Below are 24,839 nucleotides of genomic sequence, written 5' to 3'. Positions count from 1 at the left end.
ACAGACCCCTCCCCCCTGATGCAAATAGAGGACCACGCATTGGGCAAGACTGGTCAAACACACTGACATCACGACACGGATCCAACTGCAGAGGTAATGGTTGTTTTCTGTTTGGACTCGGCTCAGATTACTGAACCTGGAGTTGTTTATTTGTAGGCTTAATGCGAGCTATGTCAAATGTGTGTTACCCAGGCCCTAAGGTTGATAGTCAGCCGAGTCCCTAAGAATGACCACAAGAATGACTGCCGACAATATTGTTTTATTTATTTTTATAACATGGCCCTATAGTTTATAGTTTATTCTTCACATAAAGGGAATGTTATTTCCGGGGACACGTTATATGAAGTGAAATTCAGCCACTGTTAAATGGGTCAGGAGGAAAATCATATCATCTTGTAAAATACCTATGTTTCTTTGTATGGGTAGTAATGGAGTAGGCTATGCATTATTTAACACAGAAACACCAATTTACTATCAGATTTCTAGGACATTCTTAGAGCATTTTTGAAGAGGAACACAAAAAGTAAAGACAAAAAGTAGAACAATTATTTAAAATAAGATCACAAAGACGAAGAGTTGATGTCACTTAACAATATGATTAAATAACCATGTAGACCTATACAACACCCATCTTTATCTATACAGTTCATATCTACACCTCGTTCATCATACCATATTAAATTAATTTTTATTTAACATTGTGGAAGAGCTGATGTAGAAAAAATGGGACATCATTAAACTGAAAACTCTTCTATTTGGACGTGTGTGGCAGCCCACACTGTCAGACGAAATTATGAATCAGGAGTTACTACAATGGAATAATGGCTTTCCCTCATGTGGCCATTGGACTTGACATCCAGTGAAAGGAATGACCAGAGAGCGAGTTTCACTCCAAAGGTCAGAGAGCCAGATGATGATATTGGGATCAAATCAATCAGACTTTCTATAAAACTGCTGTAATTCGTTCAACAGACACACAGCAGACTACACAACAAGCGCGGGTTGCATAGAAAGATTGGCGACTACAAATATACACAAAGATAGAAATGGTACAAATGTTTGGATGTGCTTTTGGACGTTTCACCATTCAATCTGATCAGTGCAAAATCAAAAGATGAGGTATGTGTTGTCTTTCTCAGCGGGTACATGAAGAAATACAGCATATGAACAGTTGTGTCACAAATGAAAAAAGGACAAAGCAACCAAATAAACAGCTTAAATAGAAATATACGTTAAACCAAACTTTCAAAGCAACAATATATAAAAACACAACTTTAAAATATGTCTTACTCCGGTCAGAGTGGCAGACACCTGCTCCCGCCTGGCTGTCAAAGGAAATATGTCCTGAGATATTCTGGGGGTTTTTTTCAGCAGAGAACTCTCACAGACTCTCCTCTGCACGTTTTTGGAAGGCGTCCTATTATTTTACCCAGGGCTGACATTTCAATTGCTTTTCCACTTGATCAGAAGATAAATTAACCTGGCCTTTCAAGTGACAGGCCGTTTGCTTGCCGTCCGGGCAACCGCCTCCTTTCATTTTTCAGTGTTTCTTTCATTCTTTGTGTTCTGAAGTGCGGAGATCAAAGCGATAAACCTCTCCTTATACCTGATAACAGGCCCTCTACCACAGTATGAAAACACATGGATCAAACAGCAACCCTGTTACAGAATCAATCTTTGCAAAAGGTCTGCACGTGATAGCAAAATTGTGGTGTCCAATCAACGTTAAATTACCCCAAATTACCTTATCAACAATATAACATAACCATAGATTGACGGTTTGACAGCGCCTGACAAAACTTGACATACCACGCCATACACTTCCCAAGGTGTGTCTCTGAGTGCAGATGAGACAACATGAGAAGAGATGTAAGAGGCAAGGACACCCTCGGGGGTTGTTTCACTTCTTCAAGCCTAAAACCGATGCAGAGACATGCGTAGCTGATACAGTTCAACCATCCCTGCTTTTTACGCGAATGCAACACAAATAAATACGTTGTCATCATCAGCCTCTCGTCGTGCTCTGAAATACTACCGCCTGGTTTTGCTGCTTTTCTTCAACCTCACATAACTAGGACTCCTGCTGCGACTGCTCCGAGTCCCGAAGATGGAGTTCCAGGAGGAGCTGCGGCTGTTGCTCCTGTAGCAGTGGCCAGAGGTCAGACTGCGGCCTCGTGTGAAGATACTGCTCCACGACGATACGCTGGTGGAACGGCAGCTGGATGAGGGACTAGGCCGGAAGTAGGGAATGGGTCTCTTCCTGGCACTGTGGGGAAGGGGTAACCAGAGAAGGTTAACATGGGGCACGCTACAATGTTAGACAAACAGACAGAAGGGCAGGCAGGCAGACAGACAGATAGATAGCTCTATCAATCAATTTACTTCCATTTAACCCAGAAGGGCACATGTGGCTGCAACAACAAAGCAGATACCAAAATATTAATCTAAAAAGCCAGTGACTTTGAATCATGCTGCCTTCACCTTGTGATTCTCCGTGCTTCCAGGTGACTTGGTGAGTCTCTCCTCCTTTTCCTCATGGGGGAGTAGGACTTCCTCCTGCTCTTCCTCCTCCTCTCCTTATTCCTCCGCTTCCGTTTTTTTTCCTTGTAGTTGGACGACCGCTTCCTGTCTCGGGGTCTAAAGAGTTTGACATGACAAAACACTGTCTCAATGAGTACAAACGGGTGAGGGATGGAGAGCAGGGGGATGAATGGTTTTTGGCTCATGTTACCTGTCAGGACTGTATCGACAGTAGCTGTCTCTGGAGCTGGTGCTGGCCATGCTGCCCCTCTGCCTACAAGCATCCGAGGAGCTTGGAGAGCGGGAGTACGAGCTAGAACGAGATAAGATACAAGACGACAATAGCCTCAAACCATGAACATCACAACGTCAAGTCATGGACTTCTGGGTCAAGTTGTGGATTTCAGGGTCAAGGTGTGGAGTTCAGGGTCAAGATGTGGACTTCAGGGTAAAGGGGTGGACTTCAGGGACAAGGTGTGGACTTCAGGGCCAAGGTGTGGACTTCAGGGTCAAGTCGTGGACTTCAAGGTCAAGCTGTGGACTTCAGGATCAAGCTGTGGACTTCAGGGTAAAGGGGTGGACTTCAGGGTCAAGGTGTGGACTGCAGGTTCAAGGTGTGGACTTCAGGGTCAAGGTGTGGACTTCAGGGTTCAAGGGGTGGACTCCAGGGTCCAGGGGTGGACTTCAGGGGTGAGTCAGTGACAATTATTTGAACAACTTATTCAGCAAATTGCTTTTAACTGAAGCAACTTATCGTGAAACCAGATACAAGTCGTTAAGAAACACCCGGGGGAGGGGGGGGGGGGGATCAAACCTAGGACCTTTCGGATGGGAATCGAACACCTTCACTATCCTACCACCATATCACACATATAATACATAACATTATACATAAAGAAAGAGAGAGCTGTACCTGCAAAATGACAGTGACCGGCTCCGGGATGAGTGTCCTGTATGTGTGGAGCTCCCACAGGAAAAGTTCCTACTTGGACTGCGCCTGACGGACCTCTCCCTCCGCCTCCTACGAGAGGAGCGACTCCTCTTCAGCTTAGAACGCTTCCTCTTCCGTGGACGCACATCCTCACCTTCCACGTTCAGCGCCTTACTATTTGTTTGAAAGCAAAAAATTCAAGGATGTACAGTTAATAATGATCCACACTATCTAAGGTAGCCCTTAATAGCAGTTCTGTCATCTCAAGATTCAATCCAATCAATGGAATGCCGACCTACCTTGTCCCGTCGTAGAAGGTTGAACTCTCAGCGAGAGGATTGCACAGCGAGGCGTAACTTGTCACAGAGTTTCCTGAATCAGAGGCGTTGTCGCGCTCTGTGATCTTCAGCTTATCGGGAGATGCCAAACCCTGGCATTGTTTGCTGCTGTCTACGATGCCACTTGGTTGAGAGATGCTGTTTTTATTGGAAGGCGGGGAAGACGTGTCGTTCCCAGAATCGTAATCATGATGGCCGTGATTCCCTTTAGCGTCTAATATCTTGTCTCCAAATTGTAATGGCAAAATCTGCAGAGAGACAGAAAAGTAAAATCTCAAACCACTGATTTGCTATCTGGAGCAGGCTACCTGTTAGATTACACAAAGGCAGATATTCCTCCTTTAAGGCATAGAAAATAAGAAGTTCTACAGTTCAGAAAAAGACTTTGAAAGATGACATGCAAATTTTGTGGCATGCGAATAACCATGAAATCAATGTACACTCTGGTAAACCCTACAGGAAACTAAGAAATAATTGAGCTGAATTAACTCTAAGCTAAAAATAGATAAGATATGAAAGGAACAATAAACAAAACAGAAAGAAGAAGAAACTGCGTGAGAAGATCTACCGGCTCTATCTTGAAAGAGAGAGAAATAGAAAACAATACCCCCCCCCCTGCCAATTAAGTTAATGCTATTTTACAGAACATTGAACACACTTCAAAAAATGGGCATTATGTAGAAAGGAAAAGGATTGCAGACAAAGAGAGATCCCATGAGTCTAACTACTAACAGCCCTTCAGAACATTGCCTCTTTGTTTTCCTGCTATGTAAGACCCTACTGCGACCTACAGTAAACCCTAAACTGCGGATAGCATCGACTTACCAATCAAGATTTCCTCCTTAAGTACGTAAGGTGTAAGAAAAGGGGAGAGCGGGCAACATAAGTGCATCATTAGAGTTGTGAATTGCAAGTAAAAGACAATAACCCTCTCTTCAAACCCAGAGCCAGTGAGATGAACATCCGGCATGTTCCTTTTTCTTTCCTTCAAAAGGTAGCTTGATTTGTTTTATAGGGATAACAAAGTTACCGGCGATGTAGTGGTACTGAAACAGGGTTGCTTATCGCGTGCCATAATTTAAGTTCTTCTGAAAAAAAAAATGGAGGATTGATTTGTAGTTTTTAGAATATGATTTATAGTTTTCGTGCATCACTGTTATTACGATTTTTGGGTTCACGTATAGAAAAGTGTCTTTTGACATTAAAACATACAGTACATAAAAAAAATCACTTTCTATTACCATATGCATGCCAACTTTTCGCATAAATCTGAGCGCATTTCGAAGCACAACAAGGTTCAAATGAACAACAATTATTTTGCAGTAGTGAAATATCGATTTGATTTAAGTATACAAATTGTAGTTACCAGTCAATGTTTCTTTCAAATAATGCCATTTCAAAAGTATGTTATTGGTAAATGTATTTAGAAACACCTTGAAAATGTTGACAGAAATCAACACAGAAAAACGAGGGACTGATTGTATACTTTTCTTTTGTGTCTAACATAATTAATGTAAAAATATGCAAAATGACATGGCTGTAGGTTCTAGGAAAAGTGAATTCCTTATTTCTACTGATAAATTACTTTATTATTCATCAGAGAGAGGAAAAAAATCCAAACGCTTCTAAATAGGTATTTTTAGTGTTTCAATTTGGCTATGAAGGTAAACAAAATTGGAGGCACTTAACGCTAACATTGTGTCAACATGATTGAATCTCAATTGAAAGCCCTGTGGTGTGGGATTACAAACTGCTTGTCTGATTAACATAGTATACTGATTGCTGTTGGGGAGAATAATGTGTTTTGATTCCCAAGCATACATGAGAATAAACTAAATGATGCACATATTTTTCCAGAAGATTACTTTTGAGGGTGTAAATGCATTGATTACTGTAGTTTCCTGTAAATATTTTTTCAGATATATTTTTCTGTCATTTTGCTTGTCATCGTCTAATACAGTTATACAAGCAGGCAGTGGCGTAAATATCGACGGTGCAACCGGTGCACTGCACGGGGGCCCAGACACCGTCAGGGGCCCATGGAGCAAGAAAAAAAGGACTAGCAAATGTGTCGGGTGCGCCCTCTGGTGGCGCCCTTAATTAGTTAATTAAATTATACGAAACAAGCAAAATGAAACCACACATGTTCCCAAATTGAACGGACAAGGGAGGGGGCAGAGGATTCATTGTTAGGGCGCACTGAAACCCTCCCCCCCATACTTAGGGTATTCCAAGTATAGGAAAATACTGAGCTGTATTTATTACCGGTTTGCACATTTGTTTCCTTGCATTTCAGTTAATATAATGAGAACTTAGAGACAGTGTACTGTGTGCATCTTACTGCATTAGGCAGGGTCCAGTACTATAATCAACCCTTGCTGTCAGAATTGCTATGAGTGATCCAAATCTACAGATTGTATTAAATACAAAGCAATTTCAGTTTTTTTTTAATTAATTTTGCAACAAAAAAAGACAGCACTCTTCTTTTCGACCAATAACCTTTTGTCAAAGAATTAATACTTTGAATGAGAAACATTTCCTTGAAATATAAAAATTGTTAGAGCCTCAATAACTTTGAACTTGTTCTTCTACATTGACCTGGAGTATATGCAGCAATCGTTCAGCCTCCAAAAGTTTAATTTAATCCACAAGATTTCAAGGTATGTCTTCAGATGGTATTCATCAATCAATCGGAACATCAAGAGTAATTAAAATGGCATTTGATTTGCGTGGCTTTCTACCTTGTTTAAGTTAAAAAGAATACACATGGTTGCAGATAACACAAGAGACGATTTACTAATTTCTGTTCCTGAAGATAAGGGCTGTCAATGGCGGACATGTTCTACTGAAGCTTAACTACTACTGCAAAAGCTTCTCTGTTATGAACCACTATACATGGCAACCTTTCAAAACTCAAAGAATCTCCACATGGTCACAGTACATTTTGATGCTAAGTTAAAAGTTAAAATAAGGAGTTCATGGAAGGAGAGAAGGAAGTCATTTAGGCCATGTAAAACTTATGTTAGGTTTCAAAATGATATGGCTGCAAAACATAGTAGACACTGCATAACCTGAATATGTTAATGATTTGAAGTTTATCTATGTGTACTTGTTCCCAACCAACGTTGAATCTGTAATTACTGAAACATCTCCACATTGGTCCTCAGTGTTTGACATGGCCCCACTTCGTGAGGAGTTCAGATGAAGCTGCGAGTGGTTGTTTCCCAGCAGTACTTACGGTGCCATTGGAGAGGGCGGAGACATATTGTGGAGCAGTATTACACACTGACTTGACCGCTGGTCTCCAGTCCAGGTCTCTTTGGTTCAGCTTTGTCCTGCACTCCTCTCGCCCCGAATCATGCTCCTCCACCTCATGTAGATGATACCTTTGGGGCGCAGGAACAACACACTTAACACAACCTTCAAGATGACATTAGCAGAATAAGAAACCAATGTGTTCTGTTTTAATGGGCTGTTTGGCCTTTAGGGTCGTGGTGTTGACGACAGACAGGACAGTGTAGCACAGCTGATACTGATCAGTGATAAAAAAAAAGAAGCATTTTCCAACATTTTATTAAAGTAACATTTTGTCTAAATGATTATTAACAATTTCCCCGAAACGTATTATATGGGGGCCAAAACGGAATTTCCTTCCCGCCACCCCACGCTGTCTTAAGCTGGTTTCACACCGCCGCGCGGCAACTCGCCGCCTCCATTCATTTCAATGAGGGAAGGGTGGCAGAGGGGAGACGATTACAAAAGCGGCTGTTGCCCAGGAAGAGGTTGCCGCCAACGTGAACGCGCACAGATTTTCCCTGCCACTCAGCTTTCCTCGTGTTGAAACTTTCAGCGGTAGCCGCCCGGCGGCGGCAGCAGCCGCTTTTGAAAACGCCTGGCCCTTCACACCGCCGCGCGGAACCCTCCGGCAGCGAGGCGGTTATAAGGGCGGTTGCCGCGCGGCGGTGTGCAAGCACCTTTACTTAGAGGAATAATGACCGCCTGAATGCCATAAGGACTTAAGGAGGGATCCCAGTTGAGCCAGAGAGACTAATCTAGCCTGCCTCACGCAGTTACACTCAGCCAAACTGGTGATATCAAGCCAGGCGACAAAAGGAAAGCTCATTGGCTTGTCGTTCAACCATAGCAGTGGAGGGAAAAAAAAAGTATTGATTCAAGAAATCAAAGCATTTTTTTTTCTTGACTGACAGGCTTTTGTTCTTTGACTCAAATGAAACATGAAGCTAGAGATAATAAAATAAATCAAGCAAGAGTAAAAATTTGTGGAACTCTAGACGCCAACAACTGCAAGCTAATTTATAACATTAGCGAGAAGCTCATAGAAATTGATAGCATTACATTAGCAACATGCCACCTAATTGATATCAATCAATGCTTTAGCTGCAGCTAAATGTCAGAGATTGACATTTGCAATTTATCATCACATAAATGATAATGACCTGTTGGATTTATGAACTTGTATCTTGTGTCGATGGAAACACGGTTCACAGCAATGTGCCTTGCATCAGCTGGAGGGGCACGCTTCCTGCTCTGTTCACAGGACTATTTATCCGAAACGTAATCCTTCATATATACATCCCTCATTGCCCGGGTTCCTCAGTCATTTCCTCTGAAGAAAGTAAGATAAGAGGATGGGGGGGCAGGGGAACGGGTTAGCGGGGGATGGCCGGAGGCGTGAGTCACCTCTCCCCCTATCAGTCATCAGTGTGGTATGGCCGGGACGCGGCCGATGCTCGGAGCTGATAAGATAAATCGGAGGGAGAGGAAGAGCCTTGGGGGAGGAGGGTATGGGGAGAGACACTGTGCTGTACCTGCTCTCTGCAGATGACCGCCAGGACGAACTGTCGGACTCAGACCTCCGGTGACGGTGTCTCCGGTGGGGTCGACTCCGTGAGCTGGAGGAGGTTGAGAACAGAACAGAAAAAAGACGCAAAAAGAGACAATTGATCAATGCAAGTTATTCACAAGGAATACCAACAACAATGGAATTATACCAAATTATACCAAATCTGAATCATATCTGGGAATAAGACTATACACACTACCAAAGTTGATTTGATCCTGATCTGCGCAACAGACATACTGGAGCTGTACTACCATATGCATGAGGCTGAAGCCACCAAAGGCATTTAGCCAAAGAGGAACAACAAAAATGTCACCACAGCATGAAATTGGTTGCTCTTATTCTCCCTGGCACTTTGTCCCCTGCTCTTGTGCTTCGTGCTTTCAATCCGTTTTCCTCCTGACATGCAACAATGTTCACACCTTGATCAAAACATAAAAGCTCCCATTTTGTGTATACCTGAAGTAATCTCAGAGCATGTTATCTTGTCTCAGGCTTTTAGGAAAACACTATTCCCCCACATTAGGGGGTAGAGAGAGGAAGTCAAACAAGAGCATTGGATCATTTGTGATGCTTTTAAAAGATAATACGCTAGCCTTTATAACCTGATACTGTAACCAAATAAGCTCCTTTGGTAACCTTTTTTTCTACCACCAAATACAAACCTTTTCTTGTGCTTGCGCTCATCCTTCTTCTTATGCCTCAAACTGGATGAACTGTTTGGATGAAGAGAAGAATTAAATATAACATTAAATAAGTAACTCCACAATTCCACAAGAAAGTTTGAGATCTAATAATATACATATATCATTGATTCAGACTAGATAAACTTCTTTCAATCGTAATTATTTTTAAGGATTTGTAGCAGTGATCATGGATTCCTTATGATAGTAACACAAATTATAAAAAATGCTGTTGCACATACCTGTGTTTGGACTTTTTGTATGAATACCTGTAACAGAAATCGGAGAGAATTCATTGTTTAGTGGTCTACATGGTCTGCATTTCATCTGGATCAGACCAGATCTGAGTGCTGGATGGTCTACAGACCAGATCTGAGTGATGGGTGGTCTTACCGATGCCGCTTGCTCCTCTTTGAGCTCTTCTTTCTCTTCTTCTTCTTCCTGGGCGGTGACAGACTGTAGGAGGGAGACCTGGGGACGTCAAGATCCCCGTTGATCACTACTGCTCTTTACTTATCACAATCACAGACATGTTGTTAGAGCGCAAGAGGGGTTTCAAAGCCCCTTCTCTTTGTCTCTCAGATATGCCGGCATGCAGTGTTGTTCAGTTCACAAATTTTAAATTGAACTAGTTCAGTTAAACGCTCATAATTCAAAATTTTGAACTAAGTTCACAGTTCCAAAAAAATTAACTAGTAGTTCATAGTTCTTTTTTTCAATATGTTGCTGTGAACTATTATTTTTTTTCCGGTATTTAGAACATTGGATGAAATAGAGTGGTTGAATCAAGTATCGTCGCGAAATACGGTTTCTATCATGTTTATTGCACATTTAGCGCATTTTGTAAATCCCATCGATTTCTGTTGGAAGACTCATTGCTCGTTGACCGGAAAAGTGAAGGGGTGATGTTCACGTTTGGTTGTAGTCCTTTCGCTCGGTTCTAGACCTACTGTTGAGACAGAGAACCGAGCGAAAAGACTACAACCAAACGTAAACAGCTCCCCTTTCCGTTTCCAGCCAACAACAAGCAATGATTCTATGAGGTGAGCTATGAGCCAGAGAGCTAACGTTATGGACTGTACATATTTATAATTCGAAATTCGTCTCAGCCTTTATACCACAGATATCCTAGGGTATATAGCATATAACCGCGTTGTCTGATTACAGTTTAATTCATTTTTCACAATTTAACAGCTCTCGTTTTAAAGAATAATCACCGCGCCATTAGTTTCAATGGGAATCGCGACGGTCTATACTTTCAACATCAAGTGTACATATTTATAATTTGAAATTCGTCCCAGCCTTTATACGACAGATACTATAGGGTCTATAGCATATAACCGCGTTTTCTGATCACAGTTTAATCTAACAGTAAACTAGCCGCGTTTACATGGACACATCTATGCCGCATAGATTTCTATGCGGCATAGAAAATGGTCATGTAGGCCTATACGCCTCATTCGGAATACAATTATCTGTTCGGCATAGATTCTATGCCGAATAGAAGAGGTGGTGTATTCCGTTTTAAATCGCCATGTATGCACTTATTCCGCATAGATTGGGGTTTAACTTAGTGCAGCCGCAGTAGTTCGCAATTGGTCCACTGAGTTCCGTCGGTACTTTTAAGCACACCGAACTTCACCGCTGTCAAGAAAAGTGGCTTTATTGCCTGATTCACGTCTTTGTTATCACTCCGTAAAAGTAGTCCGGTAAGCGTGTCCGGTTGCTAAGCGACGGGACACATGGGTGTTTATTAATGACGTGTTCTCGCCGCCGGTCCAGAGATGTGTCAGCAGGTGTGCGCGAGAGACAGAACGGACACTTTTGTTACTGCCATCTATACAGTACATTCGGAACACATTTTAGGAACAGATCTATGCCGCATAGAAATCTATGCGGATCAGATGTGCCATGTAAACGCGGCTACAGATGTGTCCATGTAAACGCGGCTGCCAACAGCGCAACTGCAAATTAACCACACGGATATAACCATGGCAACCGGTCAAACAACACGGCGTTCTGCGCGCGCAACAGAACCTGTAGTTCTGTTGTTATAAACACACCTTTTTCTCTCAGACTTTCTCTTCTTCTTCTTTCCTTTGGCTAAGTGTCGGGGAGAGACGACCTGGTCCAACGAGAGACTGAAATCAGAGAGAATTAGTGAGGTGGGCTCTGAAGATAACGCCAAACATAAATGGTGTGGAATTTCCAGTCAAAGAAAACATAAGCACAGTCAAAGACTGTGCCCAGGCTTTACTCAATATTTGGTTTATGACTTTGATGACATTGTCCAAAATATATAGAATTCACAGTGTGATTTTGATGGTAACCTTCCATGCATCACTCTCATGATCAAAATCCAAGTCAAATCAAATCAGATAAAAAATGTGGGTCAACTCAACTATCTCAGTAGTAGGCCTACTTACTGACACTTAACATTCCTCAACAGTGAGAATCAAAAATAGCGCAATTATCACACAATAAATACAAAAAACATAACTAAACCTCATCCTGGTCTCACTCGAGATAGCAGTTGAACATGATATACGGAGTGAGACCAGGCTAAGGTTAATTTAGCTAATTTAGGTTAACTAAGCCTGGCGTATATTAATATTGATGACCTGCCAGGCTGCCACTATGCAGTACTGTGGAATAAGGATTACAGCCGATCAACCACCATCCTTCGCCCACCCCACCCAAATGTGTTTAGGAAGCGTTTCAGATTCTAACTCACAATGTGTGTTGTTTCAATTTTCATTAGTTTCAAGGATGGCAGAGAAAATATTCATCTCTTCCTCACGCACGCACTGATGAGCGTACACACACGCACACACATACACACACTCTTGCAATTTGCTTGGCTCTGTCTATACATTTATCTTACATGATTTCATCATGTTTTCATGATCTTATTTCATCGGCCTGGCTGGCTCTTAGAATAAGGGTTTCTTCATAGTCTACTTCACACTGGCAGGCCACTGACAAGGTCTGTGAAACTGTAGACTCATTAAGGGACTTTCTGTTGAAATACAACAGAAAATGTATTGAGTAGAAAGAAAGAGAAAAGTAGAATTGCATTTATAATTCAGCATGTAAGAGTGCTGCTGAGTGAGTTGTAAATAATGTAACCTATTCAAAGAAAATTAAATAAACAAAAAAATTGTCATTACCTCTGCTATTCATTTCAACATAATAGTATCTTCAACAAAGCATAGGCTTCTGGTAAAGTGCTGAAATACCGCCTCCTTATGGCCTAACACCTCCCGTAATATACCCTCTATTTCTAGACACAGACATTTTTACATCCATTATTCCACTGTTCACGGTAACCCAAACAACATTTCCAGCCACAGTGTGGATCTAACTGATCTTGACTGACAGCACCAGCTGATTTTCAGCTCAGTCTGGCTCTATGCTTGGGTTAGGAAGATGCTGTCGTCAAAACGGTTGAGTTTGGCTTCCACATTTGGCAGTTGGGGTCGCATTAGCAACCACACAAATTACAGCTTATAAAAGACACAGTCACCCCGGTCCCTTGCACGGTATAGAGCACAGTCACACTAGTAACCCAGTTATTGTGGGGAAGGGATTTCAGCCAATGCATAATTGTGTTCTCTTTTTTTGCCAGTAGCAGCACTTTTTGTTTTGTTTGTATTGTCATTGGATCCTGGTAATAAGAGGGAGAATGAGAGAAGGGTCGATTCCTCATTAGGCTGATGGGGCATGAGGACATTCTATTGATCGTGGATACTGGTTAAAGGCACTCCAGTAGGGCTCCTAAAAGAATAGATATACAAGAATATAAATAAATGATTCTATCTTTTTATCTTAAATTCTTGGTGTATGTTAACAAACATAGTGAGGCGTCGAGGTGCTCATGAGGACCGGTGGGGAGGCTGAACCCTTTAATGGGAATCCTGGCTTGGTGCATTCTCCCAGCCCTGGTGTTTGCTTACTGGGCCAGGCCGGTTGAGGGCGGCTACAACCCGTATGTTGAATCAGGGACATACTGGGAGGCGGTTGGCGTGAGCTTGTGGGTTTGTTGATTTGTTAGCGTGTTTTCTTCCCTATCTGTTAGATAGTGTGAGGTAATCACTTTATGTCCTTATATATTTATTTAATAGAGGGAGAACTAATCTTGACAATTTTTATATTTATGTATGTTTAAATATTAACATAGTCTTATTCTAGAGTGTCGGGTAAACTCGACAATCTTTATATTTATGAATGTACATATGTATTAGTTAACATGTATGTCCTCCTTTGGAGAGGGCTTACTGTTTTACATAATATATGCTCTAATCTAGAGCATCGGGTAATATCAACTATCTTCATGTGTTTGTATTCATATATATTTGTTAATCTGTATTTTCTGCATCTTGTGGCAAGGGTGAATTGATGTTGACTGTCTTTATATATTTTTTATTTGATATAAATATATATATATATATATTTATTTATTTCAAATAAAAAAATATAGAATATAATATATAATATATATTATATATATATATAATAAAATATATGTCTAAATACTGCATATCCCCGTGTTTTTTTTCCGTCATCTGCTGGAGAGTAGTGTTGAGATCCAGTCAGGAGCGTCTGGAGTGGTGAAGCTCTTGAATGCTCGTGAGCGCTTGTGAACGCTTGTGAACGTTTGTAAAGGCTTGTGAAGGCTTGTGCTGGCCAGTACCTCCTGACTCTTCGGTGGCCCCTGTGCTTGTGGCCCTTGTGTCGCAGGCAGCCGTCCCTCTCCCCCACCTCCACCCTCTGGTCCCTTTGGTCTGAGGCGTACGCTGGCCCTCCATCGGTCTGCAGCGGTGGCTGGCCTTCAGTCGTCTCTGAGCTGTTTAGACAACGGGAGACCAGATTCACTCACTTAATTATTTTTATTTTCCATTGAAGTTTCATGTTTCCATGAAGAATTCCCTAATTTCTGGTGTGACTACATCAAAAAAAGAGATTTGTTTGAACACAGAGATTGGACATTGTAACAATTTTTCTGTAAATTGTTTTTTTACAACCCATTTGTATAATTGGGTTACGGAAGTCAAAATATGTTAATAGCTTGGACAGCTTTGCCCTGCATTATACAATGCAGAGAGTGTTCATATTGAGTCTTCTATCTACTCACCTGGCCTGCACACTGTAACTGTACACAGCCTACCGAGTGGAAATGTTTGCGTATTTATTCCCTCTGTAACTCAGCAGCCCTCCATAAAACTTGAGGTCAGCCCTTCAATATTCAAATGAGCTGGTATTTATAGGCTGCAGCTGCGCTGACATTTGAGAAAAAAATATGAGTTTCACTTGACTCCCCTTAATTCTGCCCTGTCCGCCATGAATCAGGAATCTAAAGAAGATGAAAGCAATGATTATATTCTTTTATGGCACATCACTCTGAATAGCAACGTATAAAAGTGTGTAAGAAGGTTGTGGCTAAGGTCAATTTAACTTTTACTAGTATATGCATTTAAAACTGCGCACGAGAACGGTGTGATGCAAATATCTCCCGACCCTTTCTATCACCAGGTTAAAATGTGGGCTGCAAAATGGAAGACTTAGTTAAGGAACTTAGAGTTATGATTATTTAGTCATGGGAGATTAAATAGCAGTGTCTCCTCTTGTGATTGCAAGGAGAATATAAACGCAGGGATTGAGACCAGAGCTCCACCAAGCCTCCCACCAACAGCCAGTCAAGGGAGAGCAGGGGACCCAACAAGCCCCTGAAAAATGTTAGATATCACTCCACCTTTATTTGGCAAATATATTATTTTTACATATAAGACCCCAAAGACCCTAAGGTACAATAAAACAGAACTACTAGGAAAAGTTTCCCCCTAGCCCTTTCTCCTGATCCCCCCGCCGCTATCTCCAGTGCGCCCGCAAATGATGGAAACGTGAATCAAAGAGAGATAACAGGAGGAGGTGATTGAGACAGATCAACAGGAACAAGGCCTTGGAATATTCCCCTGATTTGCTGATGTTAGACCCGTGTTATTGCAAATGCAAATTTATGTTTGCCTGTTGGATCCACTAATTGGCTGTCTGAGACTTTACAGGTGACAATGTGATTTGCAATTCATTAACTTTCACAGGGTAACATACAGCCCCCGACATCAGCATAGAACTTGAGCAACAAATATTTTTTTATCAATTTCCCCGTTTGTTTTGTCTCCCTCTTTGGTGTGAGGACAAGAGTCTTCTATCCACACTTCTGTCATCTCACTGAGATCTAACAAAATAACAAATGAGAAATGCCTCAGTGTACCTGTTTGAAGTTGACTCAATTGGTGACAATTAGGTTTGATTTCTTTGTCATTATTCATCATTAGTCAGAATTCTACCGAACACAAACAAACACAGAAACACAGGGCCTAACCATCTTTGACTCAATGTAGAATTTCCAAAGCATGAGCAATGCTTTACCATAGCTGTTTGGCTTCTAGTCGTAGGTTGGAAGGAATTTAAAGACTCAATTCAAAGAACTGCATTGGCAAAAAAATAAAATAAACATCTCCTCCCTCACGCAAACACTGAGCGGATTAAAGAGAAGAACTTGATGATGAAGAATTATGGGGACAGTAATCCTGTAAACCTTGACTGAATGTGTTTACCATAAGACAGGTACGATGGAGTCCCTGGCCAGGAAGGTTGACTCCACAAAGAGTCCTGGAGTTCAGTTGAATGATGTAAGAATCTCTGGTTCTCAAAGTAACAACAGTCGTATTTGATTACTTTGGCCGTGAAGGATGTTTTATCGCACACAGTTGAGTATGAACCAGAAAGAAAACAATACTAATTTCATGATGTAGACTTGTAGAAAGAACATTAAAACTATTTGTCTGCTACCTCCTTAACCTTGATTAGCACCTTATATTTCTGTATATTACCAATGGCACCTTATGTTTGGAATACAAAATACTCTTTGAAGACAATTATGATGCAACAGGCTGGGCAGTAATTCAATATAATCGTCAACCTTGAATATTATTGTATCATGAAATTAAGATATAGAAGCATTCTAATACCCAGTCGCTGATATAATTTATTTATGATGGGAAAATGATCCCAAATGTGATGTTTGAAATGTCGGGAGGAAGGAAAGGTCTCATACAAAAAATGCCCATTTACATCAATTCAATGACCCTTAATATAGACCTCTGAAGAATAAGTCCCGCCTCCGAGGCTCCCGGTTCCCTCAGTCAAATGTCTATGGGACCGTGAGCCTCGGAGGCGGGACTTATTCTTCTGAGGTCTATTAGACTGCTTAGAATGGTATTTCGAAATCCATACGTATATCAGGATATTTAGCGTTATTGTGTATAATTCCCCCAGATTTTTGCAATAGTATATTTTTCCATAAGGCCAACTACTTCATGTGCCAGAGATGGCTACGAGCAGCCATCACCAGGATAACAGTAATAGTTGGTAAACAACACACACAAGCAGGACGGCAGGACTTTTGGATTGCAGGATTTTCAACACAGCATGTTTCGATATTGGGCTACAGAGTGCGTGCCTGTGTGCGTGCGTGTGACCATGTGTGGTACAGTTGTACTCCAGGTCCCTGATAAAGCCACACTATGCTGTCACCAACAGATCAACATGTGCCAGAACATGGTTCCAGGGTTTTAATGTGCTCTAATACTTTTCATCACGTCACTACGGACCACTGGAGCCACAGAAGGGCCCACAGACCTAATCTAGGCCAACACTTCATTGTCCACACCTCATTTAGCAGGTAGGATTGATATGAACTGCCGCAATATCTGCCAAAAAACTCTTGGATAATCTGACAGATGGTTTGGCAAAAACCTACCAAATATTAGTTTCCTTAAAAAGGGTTCCAACTCTTAGCAGCAGCTGATCCATGAGGCCCACAGGACAGACTGCTTTCCCTTTAACAAACGACGCTGGATGGGAAAACCTGTCCTTTCTGTGTGAAGAATGGATGCTAAATAAACTGAGGATTGAACAATAATTTATCATCAAAGCTCGTCTACACCAACGCTACACCTTTTCCACTCCCAGATTTGTTCATGTGTGAACCTGAATGAATATATACCTTCTTTCCTGTACATAGGGTACAGTACTTTTTGCAATGATACAAATAGCCTTGGTGTTATCATTGTGTACATTCGGTATCAACGAGAACTCCCTAGCAAGCACTAGTCTGTGTCTCATCTTATCTCTGGATGGTTGTATGCTTCAAAGACCTCCACAAGCGGAAGGGTGTGATTCTGAAACCAGATGCTGTTTGGATCAGGATGTATTCCCCAAGTGGAATCACTGATGCACAAACATCGGCCTGGTAGCAGGTATCCTGTTCTGTAGTCACAGCCTGTATACTGATGGTATACACTATGCTGAACACACAGTTCCAAAATAATCTAAGAGCTCTGGTCCGCTTATGTATGAATATGCTTTACAATCATTCATGATGTACAAAAATAAATAGAAAAGTACAGAATAGCCATATTAAATATTAACATGAGTTACTAGCCTGATGCACCAGGTACCTATACTTGATAGTAAACATACATACAAATTCATATATACAAATACTACTAATGATTCAGTCCCGCCAAAGAAAATCTACACTGAGAACACTCCCAGCATGTAGACTGAACTGGGGATTTCTCCAACTATTTATTTGGTAGAATTAGGGTGCCATGGTCCATGAGCAGTTTGGAACACATCCCATTGAATTCTGTGAACATCCACACCTAATGGAGCAAATAACAGCTCAGCAGGGGTGCAAGGGATCTGCAGAGAGATCGATAGCTCAGACCAAATCTGAGATCAAACCTAAAAACAAGACACTATCCGGCCATTTCAAAGGTTCAGTTTAGGACATGTAAATGGTATTAGTTTTTTTCTGTATCAATACTGTACAAGACAATCACCAAACAAATGGACTGGTAATATATGTAGGAATCCAAATATATTTGTATTACAGCCAATTACATACTACATAAAGTACTAAGAAAAATGCTTAGATGGAGATTCATGTGTGTATCTGTGTCTGTTTCTGTCGGCATTTGAGCATGTGAGTATGTGTGATAGAGAGAGAGATCTAAAATATGCGCAAGAGAGGGTGAAAGTAGAGAGTAAATGAGAGACAGAGAGAGTGTGACAGAGAGAGAGACAGACAATGAGAGAGAGAGACCCTCTATGCCTCATCACTCCATAGGTAATCGTATAGTTCCCCAGCACCCTTAGCTGTTCAGAAAGGCACACTAGTTTCATTATCTATGTCACAGCTAACAGTAACAATTGATAATCATTATGTTAGAAATAATGGTAGTAGGGCTCCTCGCCAGAGAAACATGATCTAGTGCCATAATTAACAGTCCAAGCTGTGAGCTGCTCCACGGCACAGTGGTTAAACTACACTGAACTCTATGAACACCTTCATCAACACCTACAGAAGACCGTCATGGTTTAATTGCATTCATCCTTTTAGCTGCTGAACAATCTTTTAATGGAATTTGGAAAAAATTGAATGAAAAATGTATATCGTTTTTTTTAAACATATATATATATATTTGTTGTGGTCCTGGCTCCAAAATTATTTTAAATGAGCAACATACTTTGCTTCACTGTCTATGCCGTACCCTATTTCACTCCCAGACTCCAAAGCCATTTTAGATGTGTCTAAGTGCATCAATAGATGTATATTAAACTACTGTGACATTTCTACTGCAGAATTCAAATTCATTTGGGTAGCTATGATGGACCTGGACCGTCCATGCGTTGCATTATGGAAAGGCAGGAGGGTAGAAGTGGAGAGAAATTGTATGGCTAGTCACAGCCAATCACAGGGTTTTGTTGGTCCGATCTGTATGTAATGTCCCATCAGAAATGGAACAAATATCCAACATTACCCCCTGCAACTTTGACAATCAATTTGACTGTATAATATAACACAATGTCCTGTTTCTTTAAGTTGTATGCTGTAAAGTATATTTTATACTCATGGCTAAAGCTAGTATTATTTGCAATTATACAATGGGGGACCTAAATCCAGCGATCTGATTGGTTCCCAACTGTTGTATAATTAGCGTATACACAACTGCTATGACGCCCGATCATTTTGTGAAAGTATCACTCCGCGCCTTGAAGAGGAAACCGTTACAAAGTATCGTAAGAAACTATCACACGGAGATTTAACTTGACCATGGAGGAGGGGATTCACCAGCGGGGAAATATATCCTTCGACCTCCGGGAAGGCGTAATCGGCGTAAATAAATAAATTGCCGGCGAACCGCTCTATCGGAGCCTTCTCTCGGAGGGACGCTAAAGTGTGTTGCATAGCGACCGTCGATGCATAGCGGCAGCCAGGAGGGACTACTTTTTTGTATTCTTTAATAAAAACGGCTATTTTGACTTTCTTGGTTTCTTTTTAAATGTAGTGTGTCTATGACTTTCGTTTCGCCATAACAGTAACCATTGTATAAAAGCAAAAAAAAGTCAGTGGCATGTGCACAATATACCACTGTGAAGGGGGTCGCCGGCCCTCCGCTGCGCGTCGGGGCCGGACAACGCCCCTTAACAGTGGTATAATGAGCACATACCACAGCCTGGCGTGATCTATTGCTTAAGTATAACATAAGCATTTCATAGGGGTTATTTCTATTTTTTCTGCACATTTTTAAAATCGCATATTCATGTAAAAAATAAACTATATTGATATTTTCGTCACATTACAAGATGACTGGCCATGATGAGAGGTTGTTTTGAACATGTGTATTAAATATGTGACACATTTTGAGGAGAACACGGCACGGTGAGTTCACTCCCATCGACCGCGGCCGTCTGTTAGCCTCACAAAGGTGAGTCAGCCCACTCCCAGTGAGCCACAGTCACTTTGAAGACAAGTCGGTTTGGTTTATTCAATTATTTTGTCCCAGTGATAGAATGGGAGCAACATAATGGCTTGATTAATTCCCTTATCACACTGAGCACAAAGAGTAATTACAACCAAATCCATCGCTCGTAGCCACACATCAATCAAATTACATGCCGTCTCCCACTCCAACCGCAATCCCAGGCAAACACAGTAAATTAGCAGATTGTCTGCGATTCACCCCTGGCCATGAAAGTGTTTACCTGAGAGCCGTGCCTGCAGGGTACACTCAGCCAAAAGGTCACACCATACTTGATTGGATACCTTGGAAGGCTGATGTATTTCTGATCGAGTGAAGACGCCAATTACCTGACAGCCTGAAGGTCATCCAGGGTCATCCAGGGGTCGCGGTCAACGACTTGGCCCAAAGTAATTGGTACGTTCATATAGCAATAAAGAATTGCTGGTGAATTATAACCCTCCGGTGGCTCCACTGCAGGGACTCTCACATTGTCAAATTATATCAAGTTGATATATATACATATAATCAGATGATTCAGAATTCTATGACTCACTTTCAGAATAAAAAACATGGATCCAATTATTTGCTTTACATTTACTGTGACCGAATAAGGGACTATTAGGACTTTAAAAGGTTTAAAAGGGTCACCAAGGCTTTTAGAGATTTAACTATTGGTAACACGGCTATGTGTGTTAAAGACACGCTAGAGGAGAAAAAGATTGATACAGCCAGGAAACAACACACTGACCAGGCTAACCATCATAACAAGGTGTTTGTGAGGACTTAAGACCTCATCACATGATCACATCACTCATGGAGAGTTTGCGCAATGGCAACACAATGTGCACAAACTATTTATCTCAAAATGAATAAGTCAGAAGAAGGCCGTTAGACTTTGCAGGTTAGAAGGTTATGCCTATGTAACCAACTGTATTTTTAAAGGTAATATAACAATGCAGTGGTGCATCAATCCCAGGTTATAAGGAGACTGGCTTGTATTCTTAATAGAACTCTGATAAAAGGAATAACACACAGACACAGTGAGGCACGTTTGACCTTGTATCTAACGATCTAACCATATCTAACCATCAGAATCAATCAGATTATTTACACAATAATAATAATAATAATAACAACACTGAACCTAAAACACTGAACTCAATACACTGAACCCAAAAGAGGTCCCCAAGAAAAATAACAAACTAAATAAAATGGGTACCCAGCAAGTCTTTGAGTGCACTCGATTCAATGAAAGGGGGCGTTCTGTTCCTACCACTACCGCTACGGCCGAACGCTCTTGAGCAGGGGCCAGTCGATGACAGGCTGTCCTCTTGTTCAAAGTAACGTCAAATCTTCCTCCATATCTTCTATTTCTTCCGTGATAACCTTTTCTTCGTTTCTCTTCTAGTCTATATGTTCACTCAAGTCTATGTTCGCTCTTCAAGTCTATGTTCGCTCTTCAAGTGTATGTTCGCTCTATTAGGGAGCGTCAACAAAAACACGGTCTCCAGGCAACCGTTTCAGTTAGCGGCCGTCAGGAATATAACTTTTTCTTCGTTTCTCTTCTAGCCTATATGTTCACTCTTCAAGTCTATGTTCGCTCTTCAAGTCTATGTTCGCTCTTCAAGTCTATGTTCGCTCTTCAAGTCTATGTTCGTTCTTCAAGTCTATGTTCGTTCTTCAAGTCTATGTTCGCTCTTACGCGTCCAGCAGAGAACCACTTTTTGGGAGCGTCAACAAAAACACGGTCTCCAGGCAACCGTTTCAGTTAGCGGCCGTCAGGAATACATTGTAGCACGTGAACACTGGTCGCTACAATATACTGGGAATATATATATATACTATAGATATACACCATACACACTACATTATATATATTATTATAATATATACATTCATATAAATTGACATATACATATATTAGCAGAGAGAGTGAAATAGCATGGGTTACACCTACTACCAACTACCAAACTATTTCCATGGGACTAGGTTTACTTTAGTTAAATGGGCGTACACCCAGCAAATAGTTTTTACAGATCGAACTGAAGTTTGGTTGAACACCAATCAGATGTGTTTATCGTAGTCCTACAGACAGCACTCCTCATCGTTAGACCCAGAGCAAAAAGCCACCACATGAGTTGCCTAGTAACGGGGACGCTGGCGAGTCTAACGCCGCTCTGTAAGGCTTGTTTTTATTCAGTATTTCCAATATTTCTCACGATTACATTGAACATTTTGTCGTTTTTTTTTGGTTTTTAGTCGTTTAGCTAAGTTTACTAGTTATATATAGTCACTTTTCGCTATTGTCAGTGCGCCAGTTTTCTTTATTTTTACGTGTTTTATACGTGAGGTCGTACAGTTGGTGGACGCTGTTGCCTTTTGAACGCTGTTGCTGCTGCTGCTCACCGGAACGTCATTCTGAACATTATTTTTTCGCGATTTTCTTTTTCTTTCTAGTCTTTTAACTTTTTATCAGTTTTCTTTTGCTTACTTTCAACACCTTCTGTCTGAAACCCTTCTGGACCTCGGGTCGGACTACAAAGTTAAGTTAAGTAACTGCGTCAGTTTTCTTGATTTATTTATTTATTTCTGAACGTTAAACGTCTGCGTGTTTTGTTTGGTGTTTTGTGCGTGGAGTCGTGCAGCTGTTGGTGGATGACACCTGCTGGCCGGCTAGACTGCTGTTAACCCCCGGCGCCGTCCAACTGGCTTGCTCCACTCCTCTGCCTCCGCTGTGCTGGCTCTGTGGCTTCACCATAATCGTCTGGATCTACCGCTGGCTTCTTCCGACTGCACAACCTGTGGATTTTAACCTGTTCCTCTGGATTGCGCTATGTTTGACTCTCACGTAACGAGCGCATCTCTGCCGCGCCGTTACTCGGTAACGGAGATGTTACGTCTACGGATCTTCTCAAGGACCCAACCACCTCAGCTTGCATCCCACCAGGACATTCTCAAACGACCAAAATACATCCACCGAGGCTCTGGACGGAATTTTCAGTACACTCACACCAGCAACAAAAACATCCGCTCCTTCTGGTCCACTGGGCCCCGCCCCCCTCCTCGCACAGCCCGTACGGTCAGTCCCGTCAATCACAGTGTACTGTCCCCTCTGCTCAAAGCAACCTGCTACACTCCACTCACCTGTCTGAAACTGTCTGCTGAACACCAGATCCCTCAGTAATAAGGCCCTCTTGATAAATGACTTTATTGTTGACCAGAGCCTAGATATTCTCTGCCTCACTGAGACTCAGCTCCTAGCCCAACCCTCCCCCAGCTTCCTCCCTGACTGACCTGGTGACTCACTACAATAACTGCCTCTCCTCCTCCCTCACCACCCTGGCCCCCCTGAAAATCCGCTCAGTCTCATTCACCCACACTGCTCCCTGGTTCACTCCTCATCTGCGCCAGCTCAAAGCCACTGGTCGTCGACTGGAGCGACTCTACAATAAGACTCAACTCACTGTACACCGCCAAATGTATTCGGACCACCTCCATCACTACAAGAATGCCCTCACCACTGCCAAAACCTCATACTACTCCAACCTCATCAACACTGGTACAGGCAACAGCAGAGTCCTCTTCTCAACAGTCAGCCACTTACTTCAGCCTCCTAAATCTCTCCCTCCAGACATTTCCACCACCCAATGCACTGCGTTCCTTGACTTCTTCAGCTCTAAAATCAACACCATTCACCAACAACTGGCCTCATCTCGCACCCCCTCTGATGACCCACCCTGGATGATCACCTCTGGCCAACCTCTCATCAGCTCCCTCTCTGACTTCACCCTAGTAACAGAACAGAATTCATCCGCAAAGCCAAAACCACCACCTGTCAGCTCGATCCTCTTCCCACCTCCCTTGTCAAAGCATGTCTTCCGTCCATCTCCCCCATGATCACCAACATAATTAACTCCTCCCTCACTACTGGTACTGTACCCCCCACTCTCAAGCTGGCTGCCATCACTCCCATCCTAAAAAAACCTGGTGCTGACCCAACTGACCTTAACCATTACCGGCCCATCTCCAATCTCCCTTTCATCTCCAAAACACTTGAAAGGGTGGTTGCCGCACAACTACAGTCCCACCTCGACACTAACAATCTCCACGAACCGTTCCAATCTGGCTTCCGTCCAAAACACAGCACTGAAACAGCCCTAGTCAAAATCCCCAATGACCTCCTCCTTGCAGCCGACTCTGGATTACTCACCATTCTCATCCTCCTCGATCTCAGCGCAGCATTCGACACCATCTCCCACCCTCTGCTCCTGGACCGCCTAGCTGGTATTGGGATCACTGGTGCTGCACTCTCCTGGTTTACATCCTACCTCACCGGCCGTCAACAATTTGTTCAACTAAGCAACCACAAGTCTGGGTGTTCAGGTGTCTCACTGGGTGTCCCCCAGGGGTCAGTCTTGGGTCCACTCCTCTTCACCACTTACCTCCTCCCGCTGGGCACACTCCTCCGTCACCATGGGGTCCATTTTCATTGCTACGCTGACAACACACAGGTCTACATCTCCACCAAACCCACCGCTGCCATCCCCCCCACCTCCCTCATCACGTGCCTGGAAGAGATCCGGAGCTGGTTGAGCAGGAACTTCCTGAAACTCAATGGAAACAAGACCGAGG

At 42.2% G+C, this 24,839-nt stretch overlaps 1 protein-coding gene across 1 annotated transcript; it reads right to left on the bottom strand.

Moving 5' to 3' along the window:
• Positions 1-6: 6 nt before the first annotated feature.
• Positions 7-22,926, bottom strand: LOC130387976 (serine/arginine repetitive matrix protein 4-like). The gene is made up of 14 exons (XM_056597269.1): positions 20,555-22,926; positions 14,027-14,179; positions 11,363-11,474; positions 10,904-10,929; positions 9,727-9,804; positions 9,576-9,602; positions 9,316-9,366; positions 8,619-8,702; positions 7,028-7,175; positions 3,751-4,037; positions 3,434-3,625; positions 2,732-2,833; positions 2,482-2,637; positions 7-2,266 (listed from the first exon to the last, which is right to left on the bottom strand). The coding sequence occupies exons 1-14, from the start codon at positions 20,629-20,631 to the stop codon at positions 2,032-2,034; spliced, it is 1,728 nt and encodes a 575-aa protein (XP_056453244.1). The 5' UTR covers positions 20,632-22,926; the 3' UTR covers positions 7-2,031.
• Positions 22,927-24,839: the final 1,913 nt, after the last annotated feature.

The sequence above is a fragment of the Gadus chalcogrammus genome, chromosome 8 (assembly GCF_026213295.1).
Source record: "Gadus chalcogrammus isolate NIFS_2021 chromosome 8, NIFS_Gcha_1.0, whole genome shotgun sequence".
Classification (NCBI taxonomy): domain Eukaryota; kingdom Metazoa; phylum Chordata; class Actinopteri; order Gadiformes; family Gadidae; genus Gadus; species Gadus chalcogrammus.
This window is presented reverse-complemented; position numbering and strand designations above follow the sequence as displayed.